The following is a 17,289-nucleotide window of genomic DNA, read 5'->3' as shown; positions in this document are numbered from 1 at the left end:
ATTAGGACTGTAATCACACTGGTGCTGTATTGAAGTGACTCAACGGATACTAAATGCTTCATTCCTTCTTCTCGGAGAGGAAAAAAATGATAAATGCAGCTCTGATCAGGGGAATGTTTTAATGAGCCCTTACAGATTTGTAAGCGCCTTCAGTAAGGCTGAGTTAGAATAAAGGTCTTTGGTAGTCATATGTCATCTGTCATCTTTTCTCAAGATGATGGAGGAGGATTTACAAGGATCGTCCCAAGTTAAAGAAGAGACAGACACAGCAGAGCAGAAGTCAGAAGCAATGGACATGGATGAAAAGAAACCTGAAGTAAAAGTAGAGGCTAAAGAAGAGGAGGACAGCAGCGCCAGCGGTGCACCCTCTCAGTCAGCGTCTCCTTCCCAGCCTCGCAAAAAAAGTAGGTGGTTTTCTCTTTAACTCACTCAACTGTGCTGCTTTTCCATCATATTGGGATTCCACACCAAGGATTAAAAGCTAAAGTAGGAAGATAATTCCACCTCCTCTTTTATCTTTCTTGCCTGCTCTTCCCCAGTGAGCTGGGCTCCTGCCCTGAGAACTGCAGGGTTGGTGGCACAAGAAGCAAGCTGTGGTTCTGAGTGGCAGCCAGGGTGCAGAGCTGCCTTCTGAGACACCGCCGGCTGCGGGCCGGAGTTGAAAATGGGCTGGATCCTTGAGTAGGCTAAAGAGTCTGGGCTTTACTCAGCAAGGTACAAAGAACCAATGAAGGATTTGAGTAGGGAATGACAAAAAAGCCTTGATTTGGGGAAAACAATCACTGTGGCAGCACACGTGTGCACTGCAGGTGGTGGGTTTCTGCTGATGCTATTAGGCAGCCACATAAACCAGAGTTGGGGCAGTAGAGTGAGGGGTAGGGCAGCACCTAAGTGACCTGTGTGGCAGGACAGAGAAGAGGAAGGAGTTAAGAAGCTTTGAGTTCCGAGATATGGGGGTGAGGCAGTTAAACAGTGGAAGTGGGTAGGATCCACTTATAGTGTGTCCAAAGTAAAAAAAACAGGGTGTCCAGTGACCATTAGGAATGAGACAGGGCTCAGACAAGAAGTTCAGGGCTGCAGGTGACACATTTGGGAAAGGTTGCAGAGGAATGTTAGAGACTGAGACTGTGTAGCTTTGCAATTGGAAGGGACCCTGGAGATCATGGAGTAAGTGGGTCTTGGACGTCTTTACACTCTTAACAATTGAGGACCCCAGAGAGGTGGTGTTTGTGTAGATTATTTATCACCATTTATTCTATTAGAAATTAAAACTGAGAATTTCTAAAAATATTTAATTTTTTAAGATAATAAATCTGTTACATAGAATCCATAAAAACTACATTTTTATGAGAAAGAACTATTCCAAAATAAAAATAGTGAGAATAGTGCCTTTGTTTTCTAACTTTGCAACTCTTTGAGGAGAGTTTAGAGAACACAGCTGGGTTCTCCTGTCTGCCTCTGAGCTCACTCTGCGGTAATACATTGTTTGGTTGAAGCACATGAAGGAAATCCAGTGTGTCTCAGATGAGTAGTTAGTAAAGGGAGTAGTATTTTAATAGCCCCTTAGGTAATTGGGGATTCAACAAATGGAAGTTTCTTAAAGGTTAGTTGCAGGTGGAATCTGAATCCCTAGTACTGGATTTTTCAAACTCTGTGGCATTAGAATCCATTGCTCTGTCTTATACTTTGAATGGATCTTTTGTCCTTGTGTGATTTTTTTTTTTTTTTTTTTTGTCATCTGAGAAATATTGGTTCACCAAGTGATGCAACATTTTCCAAATGTTGACATGCTTCAGTATACATTATCCAAAAACAGTCATATTTGTTAATATCACTGTCATTGTTTTCAAACAAGTCTCATAAATTTTGAGAAGCTGCCAAGTTCATGTGGCAGATACAAGTTTTCCAGAACTCTTCATTTTTAATGAAAGCCCAAGTTTTATCATTGCCAACAAATATTGTCAGGTGCCCTTGAAGTAACTGGCCCACTTGGTTCATTTTTGAGGTGTCTGCCACACACCCAGAACTCGGTAACCGTAAGTTGTCTGTCAGTCATTCTCGCAAGATTTGCATGTCCCATGAAGAAAAGCTGCTGCTCAGCCCTCAGTTCCGACACAGGTGCCATCCCTCAAGACGCAAGTGCTGGATGCGAACTTCCATAGCGTCACGCAGAACAAAGAGACATGCCAGAGGTAGAGATTTAATTAATGTTTTGTGCTACCTCCTGAGAGCACCTCTTCAGCGAAGCTGGCATCTCTTCCCTGTGAGTACACAGTGACAGCAAAGAACGTTTGTGGTGACCGCCGAGTAGGGTTTGGTGCTGCTGCCTTTCTCTTCTGTGGTTTTGCTTTTTTGTTTCACTGAGATGTTGGTGATTTTACTCACTGTCACTTTTGCCCCATCTGTGCAAATGTCAACACAGAGCAAAAGGCAGATGACGACTTAGTGTTATTTAATGGAAAACATTTTAGTATTAGCAAAATAATTTTGATTTCACAAATGCCTAAAAGGGCCCGGACAGCTTCCTGTGGTGATGGGAATGTTAAGTATCTGTGCTCTCCAAGGTGGGAGCCACCAGCCACATGCGTCTCTTGAGCACTTGTGATAGGGGTAACTGAGAAACTACGTTTTTTATTTTATGTAGTATTGATTTATTTAAACATCAGGTGTCTCATATGGCTGGTGACTACCATATTGGACAGTATGGGATCTCCACAGGGTCCACAAGCCACAGGTTGAGAACTGTTAAGGTGGTGCACCTTACTTATTGTGGGAAGGTTTTGAGGTTAGAGAAGTGGAACAACTTGCTGCATGGCACACCACTGTCATCAGTTGCAGAGAACTTGATTCCAAAACAGCTTCTGACTGTACTTCAGCTCATTTGGAGTCTTATGATACAAACGTGATAGTTAAAGACAGGAATTTGAAAATGCTTTCCTCTGCACAGGTTTTAAACAACTGTTCAGTGAATAATCAAAATGAAACCAATTTAAGGCCATATCATTTTCAATTACCACTGGGGAGATGACAAGCTCTAGAGCAGACTTTTTCTTAAAGGGCCAGATGGTCCGTGTTTTAGGCTTGGTGCAGCGTAAGGTCTCTGTTGGTCACATCTCTGCTGTTGTAGTGCAAAAGAGTGAGCGTTGCTATGTGTCAATAAAGCTTTATTTTTGGAGGCTAAAATTTGGATTTCATGTAATTTTCGTGTGTCATGAAATTTTTTTTCCCCGTCAATCATTAAGAAACATAAAAGTCATTCTTAGCCGTTGGGCCGTACAGAAGCAGGCAGCTGGCCTGATTTGGCCTATTGGTCATAATTTGCCAACCCCTTGTCTAGAGGAATGAAAAGGCTATTGATTAAATAATTGTTTTCTTATAAAGACTTATTCAAAGAATACTAAATGCTACTTCATCTCTGTATAAAACAGAAAACTAGAAAAGGAGTTTAGCCTAAAGGATGTGCGGGAGTGTCCGATGCAGCTGGAGGGCACCTCTGCTCATTAGCCAGACCTTTGCACTTGTGTGTGCTGGGGAACATGTGCTTGGGGTGCTGCATTTGGATTTTCACCTGCTCACCCCCACCTTAAGCAGCATTCCCAGGCTTAAAGCAGCCCAGTGTCCCAGAAAGGCAGCAGTGTCTGCTGGTGGTTGGTTGAAGACCTGGTTGGTCCCTGGTTCTGATGGGAATAAACTCTGGGGCAAGTTCTCAGCACTACTGTTTTCATCTCTAAAGTGAGGATGTTAAGTTGGATTTTTTTCTTTTAACCTTCACTTTAACCTATTGGAAATAAAGTGATGCTTTCTAGAATTTGACAAGTTAGATGCCCCTGACAAAAATGAAGACAGGTCTGTATACCTGATGCATGCCACTTCCCAACTAGAACTTTAAATGTTTGCAGTATTTTAAACTGATTTTTAAATTACAGTTTACCAGGTATCTGTTATAGAAAATCTTTTCAAGATACAAGAAACACAAAGAACAAAATTTGCATCACTTGTAACCTAAGTCATCAGAACTCCTTTGACTATTTGCCTCCATCATTTTTCTATGCAAAAGCATATGTGTGAGCCAACTGGGGTCATGACACACTTACTGCACTGAACAGTTTATCAGACACATGTTCCCATGTCATTCGAACTCACTTTATATGAATGTACCATCTTGAATATATTTGGCAGCCAGTGTTTATTTGTTATTGGTGACAGCAGAGAGTGTAGGAAATGGATGGCTAAGGGGTTGGAAAAATTGGAATTAGTAAATGTGGGAGGGAACAGTACAGAACTATTTAGAAAAATACTTTTTTTAGTAGTTCTGTTACCATATTTGTTTGTTTATGAGATTATAATAAAATACCATATGTCTCAGGTGGCCTGAGTTTAATTCAGCTAAGGACAGAAAAGTTTCATCAGGGGATCTTCTAAGGTCCCTTCCAGTGAAGTGGCTTTATTTATTACACACTTTGATCAGTGAAGCAGATTTGGGAATTAGCTTAATTTTATATTCCAGCAAATTATTAACGTTGGGAACTTTTTCATTGAAAAAGCAAACTTCTCAATGTTGGATTTTGCCTCACGACCTAAATGAAATTTTTAAAAACTGTAGTGTTACCATGTGTTCAGAAGTCCTGAATTGTAGCTTTAGTCCATGGCCTCCTATGGTGATGAATGAGAGCCCATAAATTGCCTTGAAAGCAACAACGTGGCTGGGAGGTAGAAGCAGCCCAGGCTCCTGTCGTAAATGTGATGTAGGAGGGCTCTGAGCACCTTTTACATGGTGTCTTTTCCTGATGTTTTCTAACTGCAGTCTTTAAGCCAGAGGAGCTACGCCAGGCTCTCATGCCAACCCTAGAAGCACTGTATCGACAAGATCCAGAGTCCTTACCTTTCCGGCAGCCTGTAGATCCTCAGCTCCTAGGAATTCCAGTAAGTTAATATAGTAAAAATATGTTATAACTTTGAGTATCCTCTATTTTATTTCTTTTTTTGTTTTTTTAAAAAAGATGATTGGTAAGGGAATCTTAACACTTGACTTGGTGTTGTCAGCACCATGCTCTCCCAAGTGAGCCATGGGCCGGCCCTCTTTGTTTTATTTCTTAATATTGAGTAAAGTAATCCCCCTTGCTTTAAAGATTTTTCTCCTAATATAAAAAAACTGTTGTGTGTCAGCATTTACAAATGGAAATGTTGATACCATTTGGTTTCACCTGGCCACGAAGCCCCAGGTCCATGGAAGCAGGTGCACTGAGGTGAGGTGAGCATGTGCTGGGGTATATCACCCACAGTCCCTAAGGCCCAACATTATACTGGGGGCTTTGTGTAAGGCTTTGTCTAAAGAATCAGTTAAATTGGTGAACCTCAGTTATAAAATGCATAGGCCTCTCATTATGATAGCCCTGGGGTAGTCTTGGAAAGACCATGGGGACCCAACAGATTCTATTTAGTAGTGGTGACTAGTTTTGTGTTTGTGTTTGTCTTGGAATTTCGTTTTGCTTCCTAGGAGCAGGAGTGAATGTCTAGAAATGCACATTGTCTGATGAATTTGTTTACCATTTTAATTAAGTGGGTTAAAATCCTTATTTTAAAAAATTTTTATTAAAATCTTTTATTAAACAATTCTTTTCTTTTTTTTCTTTAACTTTGTCTTTGAAGCAATTTGATCATACCTGAAAATATTAATGACAGTTTTAGCTAGTAAAATCAGTGGAACATGAGAAGTTGTTTTCTTTTCAATTCCAGTTCCCATTTCTTACATTCGGAATGGAAGTTGTTCTGGTACTTTCAATTTCTATTGTATTTTAAAATAAAGCTACCGATAAGGCTGGCATTTGGAATTTGTGGGATCCACTAAACTGAGACCATTCGTTTTTAAGGATTATTTTGACATTGTGAAGAATCCCATGGACCTTTCTACCATCAAGCGGAAGCTGGATACAGGGCAGTACCAAGAGCCCTGGCAGTACGTGGACGATGTCTGGCTTATGTTTAACAATGCCTGGCTGTACAACCGGAAGACGTCCCGGGTCTATAAGTTTTGCAGTAAACTCGCAGAGGTCTTTGAGCAAGAAATTGACCCTGTCATGCAGTCCCTTGGATATTGCTGTGGACGCAAGGTATGTGTTTAAGTTTTTCTGGAAAATGAATCTTCCTGGTTAATCCAGCCATCTCGCTGATGTAAGAGATTCACATTCTGACCACACCTGTGTACTGGGAAGTACATGGGTGCTGTTTGGTCTCTTATAACACAGTTGATTGCCTGAAACAATGTAATGGATGATCAAAGCTAGAGGTGCTTTCTACAGGAGGCTTTGGGTTCAGCATTTCTGCTGCCCCTGTGCCCATTTCACTTGTGTGTAATAATTGTCTCTTAGAGCCAGAGATACACTAATTCTGTCACAATTTATCCAAAAATGTCTTTAAATAGCTATTAAAATTGTTAGAAAACTATCTGATGTACAAATAGTTTGCTAGGTGAATCTAACTCTCCTTAGTTGATTAGAACATTACAGGATGGTAAATGGAATGTATTTTTAGTATTTTCTCCTTTTTTTTTTGCAGTATGAGTTTTCCCCACAGACTTTGTGCTGTTATGGGAAGCAGCTATGTACAATTCCTCGGGATGCTGCCTACTACAGCTATCAGAATAGGTAAGCATCGAGTGGTTTCCTGCGTTACAGGGCAGAAGGAAGGTCTTTAGAGCAAGGCATGCTCATCTGAGTGTAGCCTGGGTATTTTATTTCTTTCCTTAAGTTTCAATAAAAAGTGCCACATCTTTACTGTTTTTTAATCACTCAGGCCTGTGGTCTGTTAATTTTAAAGCATATTTTTATAGTGTAAAAATTTAACCTCAAAACCACTTGCCACATAACTCAGATTAGGTACTTTCATTCTTAAGCCATGGTCTTTTAAAAATGTAACCCTATAGGCCAGAGTCTGAGTTGAGAGTAACTAATAAAGGTTGACATGCCTTTCTCAAGATGTTCATAGATTAGAAAAATTGTATTTTACTGCTATGCTTGCAAATATTTGTCTAGGTAATCTGGCCTGGTTGGTCTGATAGAAAGACTTGCATGAGTGCTACTTCCTTAGAATAAAAAAAAGGCTGTGGTTTTTATTTTTAAATTTTACATGAGCATAGTACAAAATGAGATGTGATGTTTGTATTGAGTTCAAGTATAACCCACCTGTTACAAGATGGCTATTTCAGGGTTTTATGAGCAGTGGATTGTGAAAAGGCTAGAGAATAGATTTCCTGCATTAAACAGAGGGCGAGTGGGAATGATACTTTCTGTTATTGATCCCCACACAAATAACAACTTCTATACTTCTGAGGTTATTTTGAAAATTGAGCTTATTCTATTGCTTTAAGTGGCCACATGTTCCATAGCATGAGGGTGTCATGCCTCGAGATACAAGTTGTGAATTTCGGTCAAATTCAGTAGTGTTGCCTCTTTTATGAAATGGCTTTTGGATTCTTTATGTGACCAAGATAGAGCTCCATGCCTATTCCTCATCTTTAGGTTCAAGTATTGAATGTCAGTGTTAGAGTTTGGTGTTTTATTTTGCTCTTGTTTGGTCTTAGTAATACAAACATGCTAATGGTTCAAAGAAGATAGGTTCAAAGGGTGTTTTGTTGTTATTTGTTCAAAGGCACATGCATAGGCCTGAAAATTTTGAAATTTTGAGATGATTTTTCCTCCAGTTATTTTTTAAATTCCTTTAATTTTTCAAAAATCTAACCATGTTCAAAATAATTAATAATTCCCATCAAATCCTGTTTTTGTTTTGTTTTGAAAAACAAACAAAAGAAAAACTATTGTACCAAAATGTTTCAAGAAAAGTTTTCTAAGCCTTGCCTGGCACGCTTATTCTAATGCTGTTCAGCGTAGCCGAAAAGCTGGCTCACGGGGGAAGGACAGCCCAGAAGCGTATCTCTACTGGAAGTGCGGCTGTGCAACTGTCCTGCTGGAAATAGTGTGACATTTGGAGTTTAATTTCTGTCTGAACTTCCCCTTTTATCAATATAAGCATTTTAAGACAAAGTTTAGAATGAAACCATAGCCTCTTCATAATGGCATTGCTGCCATAGTGACTAGGTGGTGTTCTAGGAGTTCTGGTCCCTTCATTGAAAGTTTTAGCCCTGTGACTTTCAGCATATCCCATGATGTGTTAAGCTTAACCTTGTCCGTGATACAGGTACTGTCACATCTTCCCCAGTTGTCAAGTCTCCAGTGACATAATGAATAGTAATGCACTTTGAAAACTGTTATGTGCCAAGCAAAATAAAGTTATCGTGATATTTTAAGAGATCAGGTTATTATTAACTATACCCTGAAAAATGCCAGCACTGCTATTGTGGTGCCCAGCACATTTTCAGTCTAGATAGAAGAAGAGATTGTTTGCCACTGTCTCTAAAGTGTTTGGGGCCTCTTCATTGTTGGCTTAACTGTGGGTCTTTTGGGACCCCACCTTTGCTGATTTGCACAGATTTTGTTCATATAAGTTGAGAACAGTTAAATAGAATTGATAGGATCAGGGTACACTGCTGTCATCTCAGAGGAGTGCAAACACAGGACCATTTTGAAATTTATGAAATGTCCAATTTTATTTCTATATAGAACTTCATTTTATTAAGTAAAAGTAATACATTTTTCTTAAAAGTGGAAATGCAAATAAAGGAGTTCTGTTTCATTAATGATAGGTTTAACATGCAGGCAGTCCTCTCCTCAGCCAATTTCACAAGATGTGCTCTCTTGAATACTGTGTTAAAGTAGATTAACATGTTGTAGTTCTGTGAAAGCAGTGGCCTAATTCTACATGAACATTTTAACTGACTATTTATGAACACTGTGGTGTTCTTATGAATAATTACTTTGGCACTTGTAGTCCTAAACTGTTTGGGCACTTAGTACAACAGAAAAATCCTACAGACCATTAAAACAAGTGAAACTCTAATGTGTAAAGTAGTACATGGCAACATTTTCACTTGATTCCATACTTTGAAAATTTGAAACTAATTCATGTTGGGAATACTGTTCTATAGATTTTCCAGTTAGTATCTATAGATAATATAGGTATTATTTTCTATAGATATCCAAGTTATTTGTGTATTTTGATATGGTACTTAAAACAATCTGCATTTGAAAACTTACTCTACATGTTAAATTACCTCCACAGTTAAGCTGTGCAGTTACACTGTGCTACCTTTAGCAAACCAGATATGCATTATCATCAGATTATGTGAAGTATTTCTCCTCTACAATTCCATATTCATCAAACTGCTTCCTTCACACAAAGCATAATGTCATCTAGGCTCTTAGGGTTAAAATGTGAATTTCTGAGTCTTTGTGTGTTTCCAGAGAGACTAATGTTTGGACTAGTTAGTAAGATAGAGGTGGCCTGGCATTTACATCTGCCACCCATTGATCACCAGAGCTGCCTCAGCCGATTTGACTAAATGAGTGGCTGCTCCCCTTTCTGCTCTCTGTCTTCATCTCTCAGAAGGGCGATAAAGTGAGGCCATGCCCCCGCTCCCCTTGTTAAACATGAGCCGGCTAGGTCCTCTGGTTTCTCTGGCAGTGCTTTGGGACAGACACAAGAGTCTGTTAACACAGTGTCCCTCCCACTTTCTGAGCCTGAGATTCTGGGGGGTGGGAGTTGGTTATACTCAGAGAGCTTAGGTTTCCCGGACCACTTTAGGGGCTGCTGTTCAACCATCAGTGCCTTATTCTGTGTAAAATTTTGGGTTTATTTTGTGGATGGTGCTGGGCTTGATGTCCTGCTTGAATAAAAGCAAAGAATTTGTGCAGGATTTTAAAACCATTTAGACTCGTGTATGATTATTGTGGTAATTTCATTTAAAAACATGTTCCACAGTCCTCTTCTGATTGGCCCGCGGTGTTGCACGTTTGATTGTGTAATGAATGGAGCATTCAATTCTGAGTTCTAGTATGAAAGGGAAATATTCGGTGTCAAGGGGATACCTTTTTGCATTTGTCTTGGTTGCCACTGAATTGGTGTATAGTTTCTGTATCTTAATTCTTTCCTGCCTGTGATGACCATGCCCTCCTGCACATGGAAATTGTTTTCCATATATGATTTTAAGCTCCATAAGGATAGCGAATGGCCAGAATATTGCTATACTTTGTTCAGAAAAAAAAAATTTAGACAGCGTTAATCTGTTCCTAGTCAGAGTTTTTAATCTTGGAAAAATTCAAAAATAGAATTGGTTCTAAATAAACTAGTACCAGCAAGAAAGTTTCATTAATCCAGTTGTTACCCACAGTGAATCTGTTCTGTTCCTCATCAACCAAATGTGAAAAATCAGATTATCTTGAGATGTTGTGCATGCTCTGAAGTTTATGCTTTAAATTTGCTGTATGTGTTTTGTTAGTAAAATATAGCAAAATGGTCAACATATTAATTAAGATTAGAATTGGGACTTGTGGGGAACCTGCCCTAGGGGTAATGAAGGCAAACTGGGCAGGCGGTAGCCATGTCGCCACCGCCTGGAGCCGTGTGAGTGAGCAAGCGAGTGAAACTGCAGCTGCCGCCTCTCACTCTGCACTTGGGGGCGCCGTATGGCGCTCTGAGTCTCGTCACAGTGTCTTTGATACTAATCCTTCTTGGCATCTTATAGACATAGTTTCAAGCACTAAAACTGCATTTTATTGTGCTGCCGTTGCTACCTTATACTCATTCTTTTTGCTTGTATAATTCACCTCCATTCAGCTTGTTTATTTTTATAGTATTCTTGTGTACTCATCATGTTTATGCAGCATTGGCCTGCGTTTTTGTTGATTTCTCATTCATTGTCCTTTCCAAACATTTAATAGTTTTTATTTTAATTGTTCTTATTTGATAGCTTGAGCCTGGGCTCTATATTATCTTACAAGAAATTGGGGTGATGGGTAATTTCTCAAATGCAGATTGTGCTTTAAAGATTAGCTCTCTAAATTTGCTAAACTTGGATTGTCACCAAGTCAGAACAGTCATTCGCTAAGTATCTCAGATTGATGAATGATTGGTCCCAGTACCAAAAATTTCAAATCAAAGCTTAGAATTGAATTTTAAAAGTCTTTAAGATTGTTCATGGATTTATATATATTGTATTGTTCATACAATATATTACAATTTTTTTCTCTGTATATTCTTATTGATAAATGGCTGGAAAGTCTTTGATCCGACTGCATTTCTGTTAAATGTTTGTCTAGAATATGGATTTGGTTTCATTTGTATTATAACACAATTAAATGAGTGATTATCATGAGAAAAATAACAATAAAAAATTAAAACCAGTTCTGGGTGCTCAACATTTTCATACATTCAAAGATCTGGCTTAATATCAGAAATAAAATATCTGAATTGCTGTCAAGCATAAATTTTCCATTTTGAAAAATAAAGCTATTTCAGTTTAAATTGCTTTTTTAAGACCCTTTTTCAGATTGTTTTGTTCAAAGTAAATTTTTTCATCTCAAATCCTGGAGTTATATTTGATTTTCTCTAAGTAATAACAAAATTCAGATTCCTAAATTTAGGCTCCATGCAATTCTAGTATTAACAACTCCTTGAAAACATTTGCATCTTGGAGCTGGACTGAGCCCTGTCGTTGTTAGTGATGATGGCCTGTGATGTGTGCAATGAGACCGAATGCTAATCAATGCTTTGCCTTGGCTTTCTGCTCTGTGTTGTCTTGGTGTTTGCGTCTTACCTCTGTGTCTGTGCTATCTGTTCCCTTCCCTGTTCTCTAATCCTGCCCTTCCCCACCTGCCCCTCTTCCTTTCATTGTCCTCACTGACCCATCAATCAACCAACAACGCCCCCCCTTCGTCGTGGTGCTCTGCCCTGCTCTGGTTGGTGGCTTCGTTGCTTGGGTGGCTGTGTGTTATGATGGACCAGTTCACCCAAGTATGGCCTTCTTGCTGACAGGTATCATTTCTGTGAGAAGTGTTTCACAGAGATCCAGGGCGAGAATGTGACCCTGGGTGACGACCCTTCACAACCCCAGACGTAAGTACCGTCCTGTTGGTTTTTTTTGGGGGGTGACCCTTGTTTCTTGCCTCTTGTCCATTATTAAAAGTGAAGCACCACTGCCATTTTGACTTCTGTGCAGTTTTTTTTTTCTTTTTTCTTCATATTAACTGTGCCCACACTTAACTTGCATGTATGTGTGTATACAAATACGTTTATACTTACACATGTAAGGGTTTCAGCTGAACCCAGTGCCACCTCCACATGTTTCCCTGTATTCAAGGCAGTGACGCTGTAGCCTCCACTGTAGTTCAGTGGTCTCTCTTGACCTTGTTCTATCTCTTCTTTTAAAGAATTTCTTTTTCCTAGTGGTTGTCAACCTCCATTTGGGGAAATTGTAAACTTTTTAATTATACCTAAGAAATCAGGTAGCCCTATCCACAGAACTGGCAGTAGCAAAACGTGAGTTTTGTATACATACCCCATCTTTTACATTTAATCTGCCACTTAGACCTTCATTCTTTAAGTTGCTGAGCTAATGCAGATTAATGAGATTTCAGTGTTCTCCAGCCTGATTTTTTGGCCTGTCATGTAAATGTGTCTCCGTCCTGTGCTTACTAGCTCCAGCATGGGCAGATATGAGTTTTATTCCTACACTGAGTTTCTTCCCTAATGCTTATCTTCTGATAGAGTTACCTTTGAGTGATAGAATGGCCAGAAAAAGCAAACCCGCGAATTGGATGATCAACTCATGTATATACTTGAAATATCTTTAAAAAACCTGCCAGCCACTACTACATCTGCCCAGGTCTGCCAGTGTTTTTTTGGTTCTCTGTTTTCTCCAGACTGGGTTCCCCAGTCTTCCCTGGAAGTCTAGCCACAGTGTAACTGCCACCCCACACACAGGAAGGTTCCACCACAGAGCGGGTTCGAGCAATGTAGGCATTTACAACTCAGGTTTACTTTATTCCAACGCAGAACAAACCTGCTAGACACACACAAAATGACTGAAATTCTATATATACTTGGTTTATTTTCATTTCATCTTAATTCTTTGGCCCAATTATATGATTAATAATTCGATTGTATAATTCTGTGAATCGAAGGTAATTCACATATACACTGATCGTAACAAAAGGGCAGTAGAAACTCAAATGCTCATCCCTTACAGAGTAAGGAAAATATCCCCAAGTGGATGCTGACCTTGTTGCATTGAGGAACTATTATAATTAAAAGAGTTGTTTACACAAATATCAGTCAAATTCAGTAGCCATTCACCATGTGGAATTTTATTAAACATTAACAGGTTTGAATCTCAACACAATTTTGCTATCATATTTTAACTAGTCTTAATTAATCTTGCAGTAAATGCTGATAGTGGTTGGGAGGAGATATTCCAAGAAAGAAAATATATGGAAAAATAAATGGCAGTGCTTTCTGGGGAACTAAATTTTATATTCATTCCATCATTACATCTACTGGAGATTTTCACTCACCATCATTTTTATTTGAAGAATTAGTTACAAAATAATATTCCAGAGACCCTGTAGTATACTCAACAGATAAATTTTAGTTAATTAACATTTTTTCCTTTTTTTTAAGGACAATTTCAAAGGATCAATTTGAAAAAAAGAAAAATGATACCTTAGACCCTGAGCCGTGAGTATATAGCTTTATTTTTGACTTTGACTTTTGGTTTCAGATCAGGAAAGTTACTCCCTATGATTGGGTTGTGGGAGAAAACTTTTGAAATATATTCTGTAGTACGGAAGTTCTTGTGTGAAGCTATCTTTCAGGTATAGAGGGATTCTTTTAAATTCATACAAAATGTATATGTCCCTGTAACATGTTCTCCAACACTGAATTTTAACAGTGGTAAGATTAGATGGATGTTTAGGTTCTATTAGAACTTTCCTAGTAATGTGTCCATGGGTGTCTTTAAGAAGCCATTTAGTGTGAATTTTCAGAGACCAAAGGCAGGAATATTTGGGAGTAGTGCTAGTATCATTTAAAGGGACATTTCAGAAAGAAAACCACTTAGAAACCATTCTCTAAAAATAAATAGTGTGAAATTTGGTGTATGTTCTTGGTACTGCCTTTGGTATAGTATATTTCCCAAAGCCATTGTCAAATACTTTATTTTTCTGCAATGATAAATAAGAATATTGCATTTGCCAAGTTTGCTTTGTAGTAGCCCCTAAAGAGACTACAGAGTTCCTTCAGTGTGCTTGCCTCCTCCCAGGTGCCCAAAATAGAGTCCTGAAGGGCACCCTATGTGTGGCAATATCCACTGTTTTCTGTCCAGATGATGGGTGCCCATCTGGGGCTGCTTGGAAGGTGCAGGCTCCAGCAGCATTGGGTCTTTGGGAAATGTGGACTGTGACATGTCCAAAGCCAAGAAACAGGATGTGCCCTCCCTTGGCCTTGACCCTCCCAGCTCCAGAGGAGGCCAACTCCTAGTGGAAGACACAGACTTTCCACCAGGCTACATTTGTAAACCTAGGTTTACTTTTGGCAGGTTACTTAGTCTCTACTACTACTGCCTGGTACCAAGTGTGGTGATTTCATTAAATACCAGAGCTGTAGCCTTAATGAAGTGCTGGTGCACACGAAGACTGCCCCCACAACACCCAGCCCTACCTTTAGTGACCGGTGGATTGTTTATCTTGATTTTCCTCCTCCCTTTTCTCATTACGTCCTCCTCTGCATAGTTTTTTAGTTTCACTGCAATTTACATTCACTTTTCAACTTCAAAATATGCTGCATTCAAATATGCGGTGCCAGAGGGGGACACATGGATGAATAAAGGGCGTGCCTCCTTTCAAGACAGGAGGACAGTGCAGACAGCCTGGGTGGTAAGGGTGGTCCCGGGGGTGCAGGTCCTCAGCCCAGGCAGAGCAGCGTCACCACCATTGGCTCAGCTTCCTGGAAAAGGTGGTGCTTGTCTAGAATCAGGTATTGCAGGGGAGGGGCAGAGCAGTCTAGATCCAAAGGAATGAAAGAACACAGGGTATTAAACAAAACCATAAGTCACCTAGAGTGATTGGTAGGTGGGATGTGAGTGAAGTCCCACGGGATGCAGAGGCTGAGAGTATACTCTGTGCAGGGCCATTTCCACTGTTTTTTGACATTTAGATTTATCCTGTATGTGCTGCAGAGATTTTAAAGAACGGCTTTGGTTTCTGGTGTAAAAAGATCACCTGGATCTGAGAGGTGAGCTGCCCAGAAGAAGAAAAGACTTTGATCTCTAGTAGGGAAACTAGTTAGGAGACTTACAGCCACAACCCAGGCAAGAAATTGAAACCTGAGCTAAAGCCGGAGCTTTTGGAGGCAGAAGAAGCCACACTGTGGGGACTTGGGGGGGGGGGGGGGGGGAAAACAAAATTGGTGCTTGGGGGGCTAAAAAAAAAAGTTTTTTTTTTTTTTTTTTTAACCCCTTTTCCCTGTTAAGGGGAGGGGGATTGGGGGGGGGGGGGTGAAATTCAAAATTGATGTCATGGGGGCTAAAACATACAGCTTTTTTTTTTTTTTTTTTTAACCCCTTTTCCCTGTTAAGGGGAGGGGGATTGGGGGGGGGGGGGTGAAATTCAAAATTGATGTCATGGGGGCTAAAACATACAGCTTTTTTTTTTTTTTTTTTTGACACTCCTTTTCCCTGATAGGGAGAGGAGAATTGGGAGGGAGGACCTCTGGAGGCGGCACAGCAGTCGAGGGAGCTATTGGCCTGGCAGCCTTTTAGGTTCTTAGCATAGGGGCTGAGCTCAATTGCTGAAATTTCAGAGACAGAGCTGAAAGGGGGTGATGAGCCACTGGAGGAAAGGAGGGGAGATTCGAGATAAGCCCCCGTGTGGCATGGGAGACGCCAGGCACGGTTGTTAGCAGGCACCAGAGAGTGATGAGGACTGGAGGGCTGCGACAGAGAAGCTGTCCCTGTTAGCGTAGATCCAGGGCTGGAGGCCTGCACAGCACATCCAGTGGCAGGATAAAGGGGTGAGGAACCTGACAGTCATCAGCAAGAGCCTGGGTCACATTACAGAAGTGCCTGAACTCAGGAACGTTTGGGGGAACTGTGATACTTTCTGGTCCCTTAAGTCTTCCAGGAGCTGTGAGTTGTGGTGGCAGTAAGGAAGTGAGCTCAAAAAGTCAAAGGTCTTGCTTCAGAGCACCTTGGCGTTTAAGACGCCCAGGTGGGGCATATCCTGGAGATGACCGAGCCCTGGCGCTGTGGGTGTGGCTGCCGTAGAGCGGTGTGGACATGGTTGTTGAAGAAAAGGGGTCCATCCACTTGCTTCACCAGTGTTTATCTGAGTAAAGCCCCGTCCCTGTCTTGAGTAGGCTTGACACTTTCCACTCTTTACAAGTGACTCACAGGTTCTTCCTATGCCTCGGGTCTAGCAGGTCTGCTCTGACCTGATTATGCTTCCTATTGGTACCCTCAAACCTTTTAGGTGTAAGAACAAGTGTTTATAACACTAGAAGTATGAGGGCACTTCAGAAAGTTCCTGGAAGAATAGAATCAAAAGGTAATATGAATCTTTCCATGAACTTTTTGAAGTATCTTCATGTTGTTTTCTGTTTTTTTAAGTCAGTTTAGCTGTGTGAAATAACCTAGAGAAAGCTTTGGTCTTGAATATGTGTAGTAATGTCAGAAATACTGGCCTGTAGGGCCGGCCCATGGCTCACTCGGGAGAGTGTGGTGCTGATAACACCAAGGCCCCGGGTTCGGATCCCATATAGGGATGGCTGGTTAGCTCGCTGGCTGAGTGTGGTGCTGACAACACCAAGTCAAGGGTTAAGATCCCCTTACCGGTCATCTTTTAAAATTAAAAAAAAAAAAAATACTTGCCTGTAAAATATGCCTTTATCATAGTAATTTTTAAAAAGAAAGTTTCATTTCTGGTTCCAAAGGGAGATTGGGAGAAAAGAACAATGAGGCACTTGTACAAAGAAAGGGAGAAAGTCGGCTTTTCTCGATAGAAATAGCATATGGCTGCATTTGTAAAATACAGCTAAATCCAACGACACATGCATCAAGGTCAGAGGTACTCAAAGTAACCCGAGGACAAGGTTTGGACACACACAGGCTTTTCTACAAGGGACTACTTTTGTGGTTCCATGTATGCAACAGTGCGCCTTCTTTGTCTCCTAGTTTCGTCGATTGCAAGGAGTGTGGCCGGAAGATGCATCAGATTTGCGTTCTGCACTATGACATCATCTGGCCTTCAGGGTGAGTCATTTCCTGTGAGCTTGCGGGAGGGCCACTGCTGCTGCGAGGGCTGCTGCTATATTGTCTTCTTTGTTGTCAGCAAGAATCAGGAGTGA

At 40.5% G+C, this 17,289-nt stretch overlaps 1 protein-coding gene across 4 annotated transcripts in view; it reads left to right on the top strand.

Moving 5' to 3' along the window:
* The window catches only part of CREBBP (CREB binding protein), a 130,551-nt gene that overhangs the window by 95,032 nt on the left and 18,230 nt on the right, over positions 1–17,289 (top strand). For 2 of the 4 annotated variants that reach the window (XM_008578330.1, XM_008578329.1), the window contains 7 exons: positions 215–404; positions 4,805–4,923; positions 5,871–6,110; positions 6,556–6,644; positions 11,926–12,006; positions 13,570–13,626; positions 17,117–17,194. In XM_008578330.1, coding sequence (XP_008576552.1) covers positions 215–404; positions 4,805–4,923; positions 5,871–6,110; positions 6,556–6,644; positions 11,926–12,006; positions 13,570–13,626; positions 17,117–17,194 — 854 coding nt within the window. Of the gene's footprint in view, positions 1–214; positions 405–4,804; positions 4,924–5,870; positions 6,111–6,555; positions 6,645–11,895; positions 12,007–13,569; positions 13,627–17,116; positions 17,195–17,289 lie in introns of all 4 variants that reach the window. The other 2 variants (XM_008578331.1, XM_008578332.1) reach the window with 1 other exon arrangement.

This window comes from Galeopterus variegatus, unplaced genomic scaffold (assembly GCF_000696425.1).
Source record: "Galeopterus variegatus unplaced genomic scaffold, G_variegatus-3.0.2 Scaffold1664, whole genome shotgun sequence".
NCBI classification, from domain to species: domain Eukaryota; kingdom Metazoa; phylum Chordata; class Mammalia; order Dermoptera; family Cynocephalidae; genus Galeopterus; species Galeopterus variegatus.
This window is presented reverse-complemented; position numbering and strand designations above follow the sequence as displayed.